This window comes from Sciurus carolinensis, chromosome 6 (assembly GCF_902686445.1).
Source record: "Sciurus carolinensis chromosome 6, mSciCar1.2, whole genome shotgun sequence".
In the NCBI taxonomy this organism is placed as follows: domain Eukaryota; kingdom Metazoa; phylum Chordata; class Mammalia; order Rodentia; family Sciuridae; genus Sciurus; species Sciurus carolinensis.
In genome coordinates this window covers 120,376,565-120,393,559 of record NC_062218.1, presented here as the reverse complement: position 1 = coordinate 120,393,559, position 16,995 = coordinate 120,376,565, and the positions used below count along the sequence as shown (strand labels likewise).

At 33.2% G+C, this 16,995-nt stretch overlaps 1 protein-coding gene across 5 annotated transcripts in view; it reads left to right on the top strand.

Moving 5' to 3' along the window:
* Dmxl1 (Dmx like 1) overlaps nt 1-16,995 on the top strand; it is a 160,205-nt gene that overhangs the window by 15,004 nt on the left and 128,206 nt on the right. For all 5 annotated transcript variants that reach the window (XM_047554855.1, XM_047554854.1, XM_047554853.1 and 2 more), the window contains exons 2-5: nt 6,633-6,758; nt 8,444-8,515; nt 12,701-12,779; nt 16,840-16,972. In XM_047554855.1, coding sequence (XP_047410811.1) covers nt 6,633-6,758; nt 8,444-8,515; nt 12,701-12,779; nt 16,840-16,972 — 410 coding nt within the window. The remainder of the gene's footprint in view (nt 1-6,632; nt 6,759-8,443; nt 8,516-12,700; nt 12,780-16,839; nt 16,973-16,995) is intronic.

Below are 16,995 nucleotides of genomic sequence, written 5' to 3'. Positions count from 1 at the left end.
ACGCACACATATTTTTAAGTAGTTTTTAGTATTTTCTCTTTGATCTTTTCCCCTGCAACTTGACAAATTAGACCCAGTGTGCATACTTGGGTGCATGGGGACATAGTAAGTTTGGGGCCTGAAAATGAGAGTGTTTAGAAGAAAGATTATATAGGAATTGTAAATCTGTCCTTTAAAATTTAATTCGGTGGTATTGTGACTAAAACTGGGAGGAAGAGGAAGGGCCAGAAAGACTGCTGTACATTTTAGTGGGTGCTTTTATCCAGCATGAAAACAAAAAAGGAATGGCTTTTCTGAGATCTAGCTTCAATTACAGCATAAACTCTTTATTAGAAGTTTGTATTATCTGCACTCTGAGGAATAAAATATGAATTCCTTCCTTGCCTAATTATTTAAAACAGTTTAAAAACAAAAAATAAAATTGCCTTTTTCAGTATGATGTGGGTATTGTGCCTTGGGGTCAGTGTTAGTACAGTGGTATGACTGAATTGAAATGAAATTTCATTTCTCAGTCTACATGAATGAACCATTTTAAAACTTAGTGAACAACTATACTTTCCATTTTGGAAAAAGTGAGAGTTGAGGCAGTGAAAGGTTAAATAAAAATGACTTTGATTTTGAGAATGAGATTTCTTTCTTATGATTTTTACTGAAGACTTATTTTTTTTTTTTTACAGTACAGAGTACTAATAATAAGGACCTATCTTATTAAATATCCACAAAGTGGACCTAGCTATGAAAATGACTAACTTGATAAATAAAATATTATAATTTCTAAGAGTACCCATTTATGCTCCCTCCTAATCATTATTTCCCAAGTAATAACTACTGTCCTGATTTCTATCACCCTAGATTAATCTCACTTGTTTTTTGACTCTGAGTAAATGAAAACATAAGTTTTATGTCATGATTTTTTTAATGCAGTATTATAAAATTCATCTATGTTCTTCTCATTTAAAAAAAATTTTTTTTTTTTTAATCACTACATAGCAGTGGCAAACAGCAGTCTAGGGTAAAACCCTTTTGGATGATCCGAGTGGCCAAGTTATTTTCATAATAATACCAAGATTATTTATTTCTTCTCTTACATGTATGTGTGGAGTTTTCCAAAGGCACAACCTGGAGACTAATGGAATATCTATGTATTATGTTTTTTTAGTTTTAGTTTCTGAGAGTAAATATTGATAGAGATAATTCACAAAAACTAAAGCTAATGGGTGAAGTGACTGATCTTAGTACATTTTTAAGTATAAAGGATTCCTCTTTTTTAAAGAGCCCATCCTCCACCTACTGAAACTTTAAAAAAAATTTTTTTTTAGTTGTAGATGGACATAATACCTTTGTTTTATTTATTTATTTTTATGTGGTGCTGAGGATCAAACCCAGTGCCTCACAAGTACTAAGCAAGCATTCTACCACTGAGCTATAACACCAACCTCAAGTATAAAGGATTCTTGAGACCAGAAAGTTTGAGAACCATTGATTTAGAGTATTCCATTTTGTGATTATGCTACAATTTATGTGCCCATTTCATTGTTGGTAGTATTTGAATTGGTTCTAATTTGGCACTATTATGAATAGAGCAGTGAATATTCTTGTACATTCTCTGGAGTATACATGGACACATTCTGTTGAGGTTTTAGGGGCAAAATTACTGGATCATAGGTTAAGTATATGTTTAGTTTTCCATAGTAGTAGTACCATTTTACATTCCTATCAGCATTTATGGAGTTCCTGGTTACTTTACATCCAAATAAGGCATTTTTAATTATGGGAAGAATTGGAAGAAAATGGTTTAATTTATACCAGTGTATCTTTATAAGACATTATGTGGTGGCATAGTAGAGGGAGTAAGAGTATGTTCAATGACTTTGCTTATACTTAGTTCACCCTCACTCATGCATCATACTGAGACATTGAGCCAATAGCTCAGTCTAAGATTGACCTTCATTATTGGTTAGATGGTGTGATTATAATATGTACGTCTTAGGATTTGTTGTGAGGTTTAAATGGGACACTAGTGAAAAGCCCTGAATATTGGCCCTGCAGTATAATGCTAATAAAAGGGAAAATGGGTCTCAGAAAACTATAGTCAGTGAAAAGATAAAAGAAAGCACCAAGTGAATATCATATTTGGAGGCATATAATGTGTACTTGTTCCTCATCAGTGATATTAATTATGATGACCCATCAAGGTGTTGCCCAATTTCTGTATTGTATAACTAATTTGGAGTTTTTCTTTCTTGCAAGTAATAAATGATTTGTGAAGAAACACTTTTTAGGATTATATACCATCCTTATTCTTATCAAACTTTTCCTCAAAATTGAGTATCCATTGATGAATGTTTCCTGGTACCTTTTTTTAAAAAGAATCTCCTTCCCAGCACCTTATGCATATTAGATAAGCACTCTGCCCCCTGAGCTACATCCCTATCTCTTTTTAAAATTTTATTTTGAAACAGCATCTTACTAAGTTGTTTAAGTTGGCCTTGTGCTTCCTGCCTCAGCCTTGCAAGTACCTGGGATTACAGAGAGGCACCACTGCACCTAGCTAAAGCACCTCCTTTCTTTATGGCATAACAAGATGTTTCTAGTTCCTTTTACTAGAGAATAATATTAGAGAACATGTTCAAGATGCTGGATGTGCTCATTTCTAGCAGAATGTCTTTGCTTCTTGGTTCTTTCAGTAGATAGAACCAGCCCATATCCACATCAACATGAAACTGTCTATATTTTAGAAAGCATAAGCTTATGCCCATATTTCTAATTGTAATTTAAGTCTACTGACACTATTGTGCTTTTTCCCCTTTCATATCTTTGTACCTTCTAACACAGTGCAAACCTCGGCTCTGGTCAAATTCTGTGTTCATAAGTTACTCTGTCCTTCCTGCCAGCCTTCTTTGCATATGAATATAGTATTCATTTGAAGGGGAATTAGTTCATTTGTTTCACTTTGCTTTTAGTTTTCAATTTTTCCTATTCTTCATTTTTATTGTTTTAATTTTTTAATATCCATGATATTAACATGCTTTTAAAAGCCATGACTATACAAAAAAAATCATACTTAGAAGTCTCACTTTGTCATAGTTTTGTGCTTTTATAACAAACAGGGCAATTTATAAGGAACAGAAATTTAGCCTGTAGTTCTAGAGACTAGGAAATTCAAAACTGAAGAGCTGTTTCTGGTGCCGGCCTTCCACTGTATCATTCCCTGGCAGAAAGCAGAAGAAAAAGAGAATATATATGCATGTAAGAGGGAAGAAAACTGAACTAATCTTTTTATGAGGAATCTACTCTAGTGATGACAACATTAATCCATATGTGAGGGCTTAGTCCTCATAGCCTAATTGTGTTTTGAAGGTTCCACCTTTCAATCCTGTTGGATTAGAGATTCAGTTTCCAGCATGTGAGTTTTGGGGTCATTCAAAGTATAGCATGTTCGTTTTGCTTTTTCCATTCTGTTCTTCCTCCCTTGGTAGGTAACCAATTTTATTGTTTCCTGTTTTTTCCTTCTTTTATTTCTTTATGTAATAATAAATATATTTTTTATATTTTTCTTGTTCCATAAACAAAAGTAAGATAACCATATATACCTTTTTTTTGTCTGTATGATACTGGGGATTGAAATAGGGACTCAAATATTGCCAGGCAAGTGCTCTACAACAGAGCTACAATACCAGCCCATTTTCAAAGGTTTATTTGAGAAAGGTCTTGTTAAATTGCTCAGGCTGGCCTTGAATTTATAATCCTTCTGCCTCAGCCTCCTGATTATCTGACAGGTGTGTGCCACTCTACCCAGCTGTATATGCCTGTTTTTATTTTGCTCTTTTCCTTTGATCACTACCTGTTAGTTCATAGATAACCTTCTAATTCTTTTTACACCTATGTATACTCCATTGTGGCTATATATCATGGTTTTTCAATGAATAATCTGTGTAGCAGAATTTTTAAGGAAACATTGAAAATGATTAAGAAATTGAACAAAATACAAGTATGATTTATCATTAGTGCATCTTTTAATTACATCATCAAACTGTAAATCTTAAAATTCTGTAGCTGAGGAAATAGAGGATTTTTTATTATAAATCACTGGCATAGTATCAACTCATGAAGTGTATAGTGAAGTTTTTTTTGTTGTTTGTTGGTTTTTTTTTTTTTTTTTTTTTTTTTTTTGCCACCTGGTAGTTTGTTGCCATCCATTAATTATAACAGAGAAGAAAGTGAGGACTGAATGAGGAAAAAAATGTATTTCCTCATTTTTATCTCCATCTTTTATAATCCACATTAAGATTAATAATCTCATTCAATTTAAAATTTTACCAAAGCTAGAAATAGGCAGCTTTGCAACTTCTAATACTGTCACTAAGAATAGTCTTATGACAACATTGTTAGTATAATGTAGCTGCAGCAAAAGAGCTAGGGCAGTTCCAAACTGTATAAATCTTTGAACTATGAAGCGTTAATTGTGTTATGAATTTATCCTTTCCCTCTATAGGATCAAGTGTTTATTGCTGGGACAACTTGGTATTTTTCAACTCTGCAAATGTGATACTTGCATTTAATATTTATTCATGAGCTCCTTCAAGATTAACATACACAATATGGGTCGGTTTGGAGACACCTTTAACAAAAGTATTTGCAATGTATTATCTGAAATTAGGTAAAGAATTTTAGGTATAATGAAAGATGAAGTTAAAATGCATGTTTTTAATCCAGTTACTAGAAACTGAAACGTTTAAAAGTGAGCAGTTGTAAATTGTGAACATGCAAAATTTAAACAGTATTTTGAGAAGCTGTGACAATCAGTATTTTGTCTATTTAATACCAAGGAGAAAATCGGTTTTGAGATATTTGAGTATTATGAGTATAAAACAACTCAAATTCATGTTTCTGAACATGTTTATTCTTGTTAATGGACTTGTGACAAGCCTTTTGATCCTATTGTGACTATTTATATTTGAAGGCAGAAATTAAACAAATTTTGGGACTGGGGTTGTGGCTCAGTGGTAGAGTGCTTGCCTTGCCATGTGTGAGGCACTGTGTTCAATTCTTAGCACCACATATAAGTAAATGAAGGTCCATCAACAACTAAAAAAATCTTAAAAAGAAGAAATTATACAAATTTTTTTGTTAACTGAGGAATTTTTCTACTGTGTTATACTAGTGGAACCCTACTACGTTATTTTTGATTCGTTTTAGAATTAATTTCAGGCAAGCATGTTGAACTAGGAAAGGCATGAAAATAGCATTAGGCCAAGGGGAAATACTGGTGAATAATATTGGCTAAATTATATTGTTACATTGTGCATGTATGAATATGTAACAACACATCCCACCATTATGTACAACTTTAATGCCCCAATTAAAAAATGTTGGGGGAAAAAAAGAGTTTAGGGTTCTTAAGAACACTGCCAGGAAGTAACCAGTTTATTTTGGCCTTGCTTTTTTTTCTTAGTAATATGAGCATATTTATTTGTATGTTATCACAAGTCCCCTTTCTAATGTTTTTTGATAGCTTATACAGAGCCATTTTGGTAGGAAAGAAGGAGGTAAATGATATACAAAAATGTAACTTTTAAAATTTTAACATTGTATGTGCAAGAGTGATGAGAAAGTAAGCAATTGCTAAAACATTAAGAACTTAGATGGAAAACAGTTTGTGATGGATGTATTATTGTCATCATGTTATTTTGTGAGCCTGCCTATAATATGTGAATCTTAGGACAATTGTGTCCTGAATGAAAGAAGTTTCTATGATCAAAGAAGAAGGGAAAGAAAAAGACACAAAAAGAATTCTGTTCTACCAATTATTGTAAAATTCAAATGCTTACCAACAGTCCTTGAACTATGTACCCTTTTGTTGATTTGGTTATGTTTTTTGCTTTTGTGAAATTAAATACTTCACTTATTCCATAGCTATTTATAAAACACTAGCTGCGTTTTAGGCCTTTCTGTTAGAATTTGGAACTAGAGCAGAGAACAAAATAAACTTGAATCCTACCTAAACAAGCAAACAAGACATTTACAAATTATGATGTATACCATAAAGAAAAATAGAGACCTGAATGTAGAAGCCAGCTAGACAAAGACCAGGCAGATAAAACTCAGGTAAAGCACCTTGAGATGGCAAAAAGAACAGAAGGAAGGGCAGTGTAGGGACAGGAACCAATTGAGAAAGGAAAGATTAGCCTGGAGATGGATTTGTAGGACTATAATTTAGGGTATTGAGTATGATAAGGAGTTTGGATTTTATTCACAGTGCAAGTGGAAAACTGTTCAAGGCATTTAACCAGGGAAAATTACTTAAATAAACATTTAAAGAAATCATCCTGTGAAAATGAAATAGAAACAAGAATGGAAGCAGGCAATTAACAGTAGCAGTGCAGGAGCAAGGTGATGGTGGCTTAGACAAGATTGACAGCATACAGTGGTAATAAGAGAGTAGAACAGTTTTACAGATAGGGCTGACAGGATTTGCTATTGGACTATACATAGGAAAAGGGGGAAATAATTCCAAGTAAAGGGTTTTTGTTTATTTGTTTAGTTTGTTTGAAATATAGTATTTAATGCCTATATTCAACATGACAAATGTTTTCTTGACACTTTTATTATTTTTGTTCTATTTTAATTAGGCATACGCATCTGGATGTGACATTGTAATACTGGGAAGTGACTTCGAAAGATTACAGATAATACCAGGAGCTAAACATGGAAATATTCAAGTGGGTTGTGTAGACTGTTCAATGCAACAAGGCAAGGTTTGTAATCTTATGGTAATACGCAGATTTGTTTTGAGTATGGTTTTTGTCAGGATAATCTATGGAGTATGAATTTCCTCATAAGACTTGCCTTGTTTCAGGTACAAGGTATCTGCAAATTTTTTTTGCTAAGAGGCATTTTAGAGAGTCTCAGAAATTCTGTTATTATATAATTTAAAAATACGATATAATCTTCTTTGAGTCGAGAAGCGTAATACTTATTACCTTTAGAATTGGTCTAAAACTTATTTAAAAATTAATTGGATTGAGGGAAAGTAATGACAAATATTCAGTTTGTTTATATATTTACAATTTTTTTTTGAAGAAAAATCTTTTGGTAAAGTCTGTGCTAGCAGACAGTTATCTCCTTATAACTTCTGGATAAACTTTGTATTGAATGGACAATTAACTCTTCTAAAATCTATAATATTAATTTCCAAGTACATGAGAAAAATGAAAAACTTTGCCTGGACTTCTTTTGCATATGAAAAGTTCAAAAGGCAGCCCTTAAAAGTAAAATAGCAACAGCAAAAATAAAAGAAATGGCATACAGTTTTTCTAGGTCAGGTTAAATACAGTTCTGTATAGTACCAGTATGGGCATCCTACTAGTAGGCAGTATGTATAAACTTTAAAAAGCATTATGTCATAGATACCAGGCCTGTTTATAACTGGGCTGAACTTTGCCAATTCATTTTCCCTTTCCCACTGATATTTAGCTACATTGTTTGACCATTCCAGTAAAATTTTTTTTTTTTTGTCCTAGGGCCTCATGCATGCTAATCATGCATTCTGTCACCAAGTTATGCTCCTAACCTCACTGTAACATTTCCTGTGAGGAATAAAAATTATCATATAAGAATCCACAACCCCCCCCCCCCCCGCCGCCTTTAAAAAATGTATCCTAATTTCTGATAAATCTGGCAGTATAAAAAGTTAGTATTGGGGACCTAAAGATACTCTTGGTAAAAGGAGTTTGTGTTGTTACAGTCTTTACCTATTTGTTTTACTACTGTTCTTTTTGTTACCTGTGTCTCTTCACAAGTATCTCTCATCTTTCTCTTGTTTAGGCATTTTATCATTTATTATTTATTACTATAGTACAAATATGATCTTTGTTATGGAATGCTAAAATTCTTGAATTTTTTTCATTCTCTTCATGCTCGATTGCCTAGCTTTGTAATTCTGTACTTTACTTTTTATTGTTATATAAAAACTTGTTTATATTATCCAGACTCAGAACTGGTTAATGTTTGAAATCTAATTTAGTAATGTTCAATGAAAGTACATTTTATGATGAACTAAACTACATGTCAGAGTTCAAAGCCAGGTTTAGCAGATTAATGAGGCATTTAGCAGCTCAGTGAGACCTTTTCTCTAAATAAAATATAAAAAGGAACTGGGGTATGTGGCTCAGTGGTTAAGCACCCCTGAGTTCAATCCCTGGTACCGAAAAAAAAAAAAAAAATAGAACTGTTAGGAAGATAGTTTCCATCTGTATTTTTATAATATCTATAATACTAATGTTCAGTGCTAGAATTCCAACCCAGATGGGATGGTCCTCAAAACTGATGTTCTTAAGTATTAGTGAATGAAATTGAGTGTATGGACATATTTAAAATTATATTATTCATTTCTTTTGCTCTTTGATCCATAAGTAATTTTTTTTCTTTTATCTTTCAAAAGATTGCAGCATCCTATGGAAACGTTATCTCCATTTTTGAACCAGTTAATCTACCAAAAAAAAAGAAAAATTTGGTAAGTAATTTATCGTTTTTTCCTTCAGGATTTGAAATGTCTTTAATATTAAAAGTGTATAAAATTAGAGCAACCATCAAATAACGGTATAAATTATACACTGTAATTTAAGATACATGTTAAATCTCATTTTTCTATTAAAGTATATTTACATCTTTTATTATTATATAGTTATACTAAATCATGCCAATGAATTGTCTTGAAATGCTTTACTTCTTTTTCTTCTAATATTTTTTATTTTATAATATGTGTTTTAAAAGGTCAATAACAAAGTTTGACAGTTCATTTTATTGCTAGTGTCAAATACCATTATGTAGCCTTGTGTGGGACTGTATTCTTGGTTTAGATCTGTGTTCATATGTATTTTGTTTTTAAAGTTACATGTTTTATTTTCAGGTTCTTTTTTTATTTTTATTTTTATTATTTTTATTATTTTTTGATTCATTGCACACAAATGAGGTACAACAAAGAAGAATAAAATTATGGCATTTGCAGGTAAATGGATGGAGTTGGAGAATATTTTCAGGTTCTTAACATACTTCTAGAACCTAGTTTCTTGCTCTTATTATATTCATGTATACATAATGTAATGTCAATGATTTTTTTCTTCATAAGGAAATGATATTCAGAAATACTTAACGAAATCTGGTTTATCAATAGCTAACAAATATTGGTAATATATAGTAGATTGTATAGGTGCTTCAGTGCTTTTAAATATAACAGATAAACCACATTATTTTCCCTTCTTCCAGTGAAGATTAGTAATTTAAACCATATGAAAGAAGATAGGTACAGTGTAGTTGAAAGAGCAGTGTGTTCACACTCCTAGGACTGGTTTCTATCTCTGATGCTTTCTAGCTCTTTAAATCTAAACAAGTCAGCTTAAGTTTTTTGTTCTCTGAAGTTGATGAATAACCTATTCATTCTTTTTTTAAAAAATATTTTTAGTTGTAGAGAGACATAATAACTATTTTTTTATGTGGTGCCGAGGATTGAACCCAGTGCCTCATACATGCTAGGCAAGTGCTTTACCACTGAGCTACAGCCACAGCCCTCATTCTTGATGTGGTTTTTGTAAGGATGACATATTAAAAACTGTTGTAGAAATGGAAAGAATTCAAATATGTTTTATAGTAGAAATACCTTCAAATATCTTTTTGATCATTTTCTTGGCATTTTCACTTAACTCATCTCACAAATTAACCTAGTTTGAACACCTATTATTCTTTTCCTTCCTTTTTAAAAATAAGACAGTGGAGACCCAAAGAAAATAAGTGATTTGACCAACAAAACAACTGTTGAGCAATATACCTAAGAGTAAAACTACCTGATTGAATAATCAGGTCTGGTGGCACACGCCTATAATCCCAGCTACTCAGGAGACTTGAGGCGGGAAGGTTGCAAGTTTGAACCAGCCTCAGCATTTTTAGTCTACTATAAAACCCTGTCCAATTCTTCCCATTTCTTCATAGTCTTTAATATGTCATCCTTAAAATAACCCCATCAGGATTGACTAGTATTTGTCTTTACTTAGTCAGCACTGCAGTCAGACTCCTCATGTCAGTAGTTGATAATTAATATTTGTCTTGTTCTGAGGGTGTGAGGTCAAATGCCCATGTTCATAGGTATAAACGTGAAAACAAGAAGTGTTCAAGACTTCTAAAGAGTTTTCTTAAACAAGTATTTTTAATTGCTTGAGAGGAGAGACAGATCAACTAACTGACCCTTTCCTGTGTCAGCAGCACCAGTGACTTTTTCTGTGGGTCAGGTCTGAGATCCCCAGTGGTCATGTAAAATAATGGAACACTTAAAGAGAAAATGTTCATAGGCTTGGTCATTCTGAAACCAGTTTATTTCTTGTTTCATAAACTAATTCAAAAACATTAGAAATAATTCATAAGTAGTTCTATGAAAATAAAATTACTAAAAGGGAGAAAAAAACAAACATTAGCTGGGGCCAATAGCATGTGCGTGTAATTGCAGTGGTTCAGGATGCTGAGGCAGTAAGATCACAAGTTCAAAGCCAACCTTAGCAATTTAGCAAAATTGTAAGCAACTTAGTGAGTCCCTGGCTCAAAATAAAAAATAAAAAGGGTTGGAGATGTAGCTCAGTGGTAAAGCACCTCTGGGTTCAGTCCCCAGTACCAAAAAACAAAGCAAACAAAAAAAGACTGAATAGGTATTAGTTAATTTCAGTGTTGAACAAAAAACTTCTTAAGCCAGCTTACTTAGGTTCAAAATAGTTGTCTCAAAATAAAAATTTTTAAAATGTCTGGGGATAGAGCTTAGAGGCAGAATATTCCTGGGTTCGATTCCCAGTACCATAACAAATAAATAAATGAATAAATAATTTTTTAAAAACTACCTGTACAGGTGTGATTACTTCATTGTGTTAATGAAAAATATTTTCTCTGAGTTAATTGATAGGTATCTTTAAATTTGGAAGAAGTGTCCATAGTTCTCCTGATTTCTGTGCATTTTTAAAAAATTTGTTCCTATTAGTTATACATGACAGTAGTGATTTCTACGTGTTTATAGATTACCAGTGAATCCAATATTAGAGGCTCTTAGAGCTTATGAATTAACAAATTGGCAATACTAAAAATAAATTTTGGAAGTTTTTTACCCTACCCAGAACAAAGTATTTCAGTAACTATATGTTGAATGTAAAAATCAACTGAAAAACAATCAGTATTTTATTTTAAAATGTCTATATTAATAAGAGTTGAACTGTGTAAAATACTCAACAAAAGACTAGTTTATTTGTAGGCAGTACTGACTTTGCAGAGAAGGAAACAAAAACTTGAGAAGGAAAACTGGATCAAATGGAAAAATCACCATTTGTTTGGAAGATACACCAAGTCTACATATAATTTTAGAATATGATTTCAGAGACTATACATCCTCATTAAAAAGATTATTCCATGTTCTCTATATAGTCTGTAAAATTCTTTTGAGGTGCTGGTTCATCATGAGAGGTGTACTTCAGAAATGTTGGTAGACAGGTGTATAGATTCTGCCCTGGGAATTTTTACATCTGTAGGCATGGAGGTCTTTCTATATACATGCATCTAGTTGTAGAAAGGGTTCTGATGTTCAGAGTGATCAAGAGCCATCCTTAAAATGTCATGCTTCATAAAAGTATATTCTGTGTACCACCTCGTATTCAAAATAACCCAGTGCTGGTTTAAAGTGTATGTTCCTGTGACCCAAACTGGACCCTTTAAGCCTAAATTTTTGGGCATGGTTCTTGGAAATTTGATCTTTTAATAAATATCTTAGGCTATTCTTTGTTATTCTGAAGTTTGAGAACAATTACATTGAGTTTTTATGGATCTCAATCCATTAGTAAGCAGTGAAATCAATTTAGTAGGCCACAACTTGAATTTTAAAAGAAAATGAATAGAAAATGTTAAAATGTATATCATATGTAGTAAGGGTAACCCCAGGTTTCATGTGTATATATACGTATACACACACACACATATAGGTATGTATATGTGTGTATGTATGTGTATTTGTATATGTGTTCTGGTTCATGGTGCAACATGTATTTTCTTACTGATTTATAGACAAAAACAGTTTGAAGCGAACTGTTTTAAGAAGTAGAAAGGCCTTGCCAGGTGTGATGGTGCATGCCTGCAATCCCAGTGACTCAAGAGGCTGAGGTAGGAGGATTGCAAGCTCAAAGTAAAAAAATAAAATAAAATAATGACTGAGGATGTGGCTCAGTGGTTAAGCATTCCTAGGTTAAATCCCTGGTACCAAAAAAAAAGGTGGCCTTACATTATATAGGAAGTTCTTAAGGAAATGCTATATCTCTTCTCAATTTTCCCACATACCATCATGATCTCAGATAGTGATGAAACATTAAAAGAAGAAAAGTTTAAATAGCAGAACCACAGTCAAATATTTAAAATTAAACTTTTGACCATAACTATAAAAAAAATAATTTCGTTAATAAGATATATAAGGTGAAATGTGCTTTATTAGTTGCTGATACTAAAGAAAGAATTTTGGGTATTCTCTCAGTAATCTCCTCCATCATATATTATTCTGAATGAATTGAACACTTGTTCTTAAAAATGACTGCATGTATTTTAATAATAAGCCTGAACATACACATTTAATAGAAAAGATTCTTATCATAATTATCTAAATGACTTTTTTTTCTTCTAATTTTAGGAAATATATAGACAGTGGCAGAAGAGTGGCCAATTTTTTCTGGAATCAATAGCACACAATATAACTTGGGATCCTACAGGTAAGAAAATAAGGAGGATTAACTGAAATGAAATATTGTTTGCCTATAGTGTTGCTTTCATTATTCTTATGTATTTCATGTTGTGAGATTATGGTGAATACTAAATTAAGTTTAATAACAGTTTGTGCCCTTGACATGAAGATAAATATGCACTGTAATAAATTATAGGATATGATAAATACTATAATAAATACTGTAATACTGGTTTTGGAAAGAAACATTATTTCTATCTGGGAAATCAAGGTTTCATTGAGAGGAGGAGCTTTCTAACCTAATCAGATTTTAATAATGAGAATAGGGTAGATGGAGTAGGAGAAAGAAGTAAATTTTAAGATGAAACTATGAGGCATATGTTCAGTTATTTCTGCATTAAAGAATCATCCAAAAATTTAGTGGCTTAAAACATCAGTCATTTTATTACCTATGATTCTATGGGTCAGGAATTACTGCAGGGTTCTGTGGGAGTGACTTATCTCTTATTCCATGTCGTGTTATTTGAAGTAGTTTCTCTGTGGCTGGAGTATTAAAAAGGCTTGTGGGCCTTGGTGCTTGCTGTCTTCTGGAATACTTTGTTTTTCATGTGGCCTTTTTCTTTTGTGAGACTTCTCTAGCAAATTTGGCTAAATTTCACATGGTGGCTGGAGTTAGAATGTGAGAACACAAGCCGCAAAGGTTCCTAAAGCCTGGGCTTGGAAGTTTCAAAATGTCATTCTGGTCACATTATATGTAAGTTATAAGTCCAGTCCATATTCAAGAGATGAGAGGAATAAAATCCATCTCTTGATGAAAGGTGAGGAAAATCATGTTGCAAGGGGCATGGACATAGGGAGACATGATTTTTGGAAATGGTTGTTATCATTCTATCACAGTGAGCAGAGCACACAAAGGAAGCATAGATATATTTTAGTAAGTATTAGCACTTCATTGGAGCTGAAGTGAGCCCCAGTGAATGATAGTGAAACTATAGCATTTGATGAAAGACCTTTAAAGTCATGATGAAGAATTTCTATTTAATTAATTATTTGTGTGTGCTTGTGTGTGCACATGTGCATGCACCTGTGCAGGGAATTGAGCCCTGGGCCTTGTGCATGCTAATCCATTCTGTATCTTTGAGCTACGCCCCCAGCCCTATTTCTTTTTAATTTTCTAAAAACTATTACAATGATTTTTTGTTGTGGTGGTGGTAGTGGTAGTACTGGTTGTTTTCACTGCTTGTTTGTTTGTTTGGTTTTTTGTAGTTCTAGGAATTAAACCCAGGGCCTCATGCATGCTAGACACACACTCTACCACTATACCCGCAACCTTTAAAACTGTTACAGATTTCAGAAGAGACAAATGCTGTGCTAAAATTATTGTTTTTTAAGATTGGTCTACTAGAAGTGTGTTAGACCAAAGGCAGGAGGAATTATAGGAGGCAGAGTGACCTTGGGGCAGGATGCACTCACAGTTGTCTAAATGAATGGGAGATGATTTGTTTCAGTGCCTTACCATAGTAGGTACTCAATATTAAATGAATTAAGGAATAATGGAAGGAGCACATGGATTTGAAATGCATTTAGTCAGCTGAACTGATACTACTTGACAACTGGATTTGAAATTACTTTGAAAACACCTGTGACTACTAGAAGAATGATATATAGGTATCAGAAGTAGTGAAGCATAGGTGTTGTTTGGGCATGTACAATTTGATATGCTTGCATATCAATATAATAATAAGATAGAAACTGAAATCTAGACCATAGTTATCTTTGGAACATAGAAGCCACAAATTTAAATAGAAGAGATAATTTTAGTTTTTACAATATAGTCAATGAAGTAGCTGAGAAAAATGTTGATTCAGAACCTTTAGAATTATTTTAGGAGATAAAAGATGTACATATACTCTGGGAATTTTTAGGTCACACATCATTTTAAAACACTTCTTTGCATGAGTTTGTAGGATTGAGCCTTACTAGCTGGTAACCCACCTGTTAATCCTTTTTTATTGTTATGTAACAAAATACCTGAACCTGGATAATTATAAAAAGAGACTTATTTAGCTCACAGTTTTGGAGGACAAAAGTTCATGGTTTAGCTTTGCTAAAAGCCTAATGGCATCATGGCTAGAGCCCCTATAGAAGTGAGAGATCACAAGACAAGAAGCCAGAGCAGTGGGTAGGGACCAGGCTTACTCCTTTTATAACAACCTTCTTATGTAAACCAACTAAGGGGTCTCATGAGAACTCTCTTAATCCCTTTTGAGGGCAGCATTCCAGTGACCTTCCACTGGACTTTTCCTCTTAGAGTTCTGACCACCTCATCAAGGACTTAGGCTTATATCAGAGACCCTGCACCTAATAGAAGAAAAAGTAGACCCAGATGTACATCACGTCGGTTTAGGAGTCAACTTCATTAACAATACTCCTAAAGCATAAGAAGTAAAATCAAGAATCAACAAATGGGATGGCCAAGCTTTTCTCCCTCACTTACTCCTCTGCTGTGGGAGGCTGGGAAATATGATTCTGTCTTTCAGATCTCAGGAAAAAATATAATAAAGTTAGTTTAGTGGTTAAAAAAAAATGGGATGGAATCAAACTATAAAACTTCTTCACAGCAAAGGAAATAATAAAAAATTTGAAGAGAGAGACTCCAAAATGAGAGAAAATCTTTGCCATCTGCATCTCAGTTACAGCATTAATCTCCAGGATACATAAAGAAAAAAACTTAACTCCAGAAAAGCAAATAACCCAATTAATAAATGGGCAAAGAAACTATACAGGCACTTCACAGAAAAAGAACTATTATTACTCAACAGATATATGAAAAAATGTTCACTATCTCTAGCAGTTAGAGAAATGCAAATTAAAACTACTCTGAGATTTTATCTCACTTTAGTCAGAATGGCAGTTATTGAGAATATAAGCAACAATAAGTGTTGGCGAAGATGTGGGGAGAAAGGTACACTCATACATTACTAGTGGGACTGCAAATTGGTACAGCCACTCTGGAAAACAGTATAGAGATTCCTCAGGAAACTTGGAACTTTGTTCCATTCTATGATGGTGGTGGTGGTGGTGGTGGTGATGATGATGATGATTATTTTTGAGATAGGATCTTGTTATGTTGCCCAGGCTAGACTCAAACTTTTAATCCTCCCTCCAGCCTCAACTTCCTGAGTAGCTAGAATTACAGACATGTGCCACCATGTCCAACCTTAATTATTTTGTACTCTGTATTAATTTTTTTTGAGATGGGGGTCACATTAGACTAGTTTGGAGCTCCTTTTGTGTATTATCTCAGTGAAGGGAGATACACAGGCCTCATTAAGCTCATCTGTTTGCCCCTTCAGTTATGACCCCTTATTCTAAGGTATAGGTTCAATTATGTAAACCTTGCCCCTCTTCCTTCAGAACCTTTTGTTCCCAACTACCTTTAACAAAGTCAAAACTCCTTATGAACTTGAAAAATGCTTTATAGTCTTTCTCTGAAAATTCTTGTTAAAACTTCGTGTCTTTTTCTAGCCTTAGTATGTATCTTATTCCTTGACCATACGAGATTGAGGCACTTTTAGGAAAATATATTGAGCTGTGTGCCTTCATCCCTTTGTTCACCTTAGGTTTCCTTTCCGAAATGCCTGTCTTCTTTACTGCTCATTAGTTAACTAAGGATCAGGTTGCATTTCATCAGTTTCCCTGATATTTTCACTATAGGTATATATAATTTCTCCCTAAAATTTAATAATACTTTGATCATAATATTTCCATGTCTTCCTACTTGAATGTGAACTTATCATGTAAAGGGATAGTGTTTTGTCATTGTATTCTGATTGCCTTACACAGTTCATGGTACAAGTAAGATTCTTTTTAAATGAGTGATGAATTGAGAGAGAGTAAGATCTCTGCCTTTTTTTTTGGCAAGCTGTTTGAACAAAATTAAAATAGAACCACCTTCTCTTTCCCACAAGTTATCTTTTTATTTTTAGAAGTTGCATTATCTTTATAGTATTATGTAAATCTCTTGAGCATGTACTGAACTCACTACTAATACCTAAATAATAAATGATGAATAATATTTTTTCTAGGTAGTCGTCTTTTGACTGGTTCCAGCTGTTTGCAACTCTGGTCCAATACTAACTTGCAGAAGGCAGCTGAAGGTGAAAATCCAGATAAGACAGATCTTAACTTTGGGGATTGGAGATGCATTTGGCATTGCAAGTAAGCAATTAACTAGGGGATTA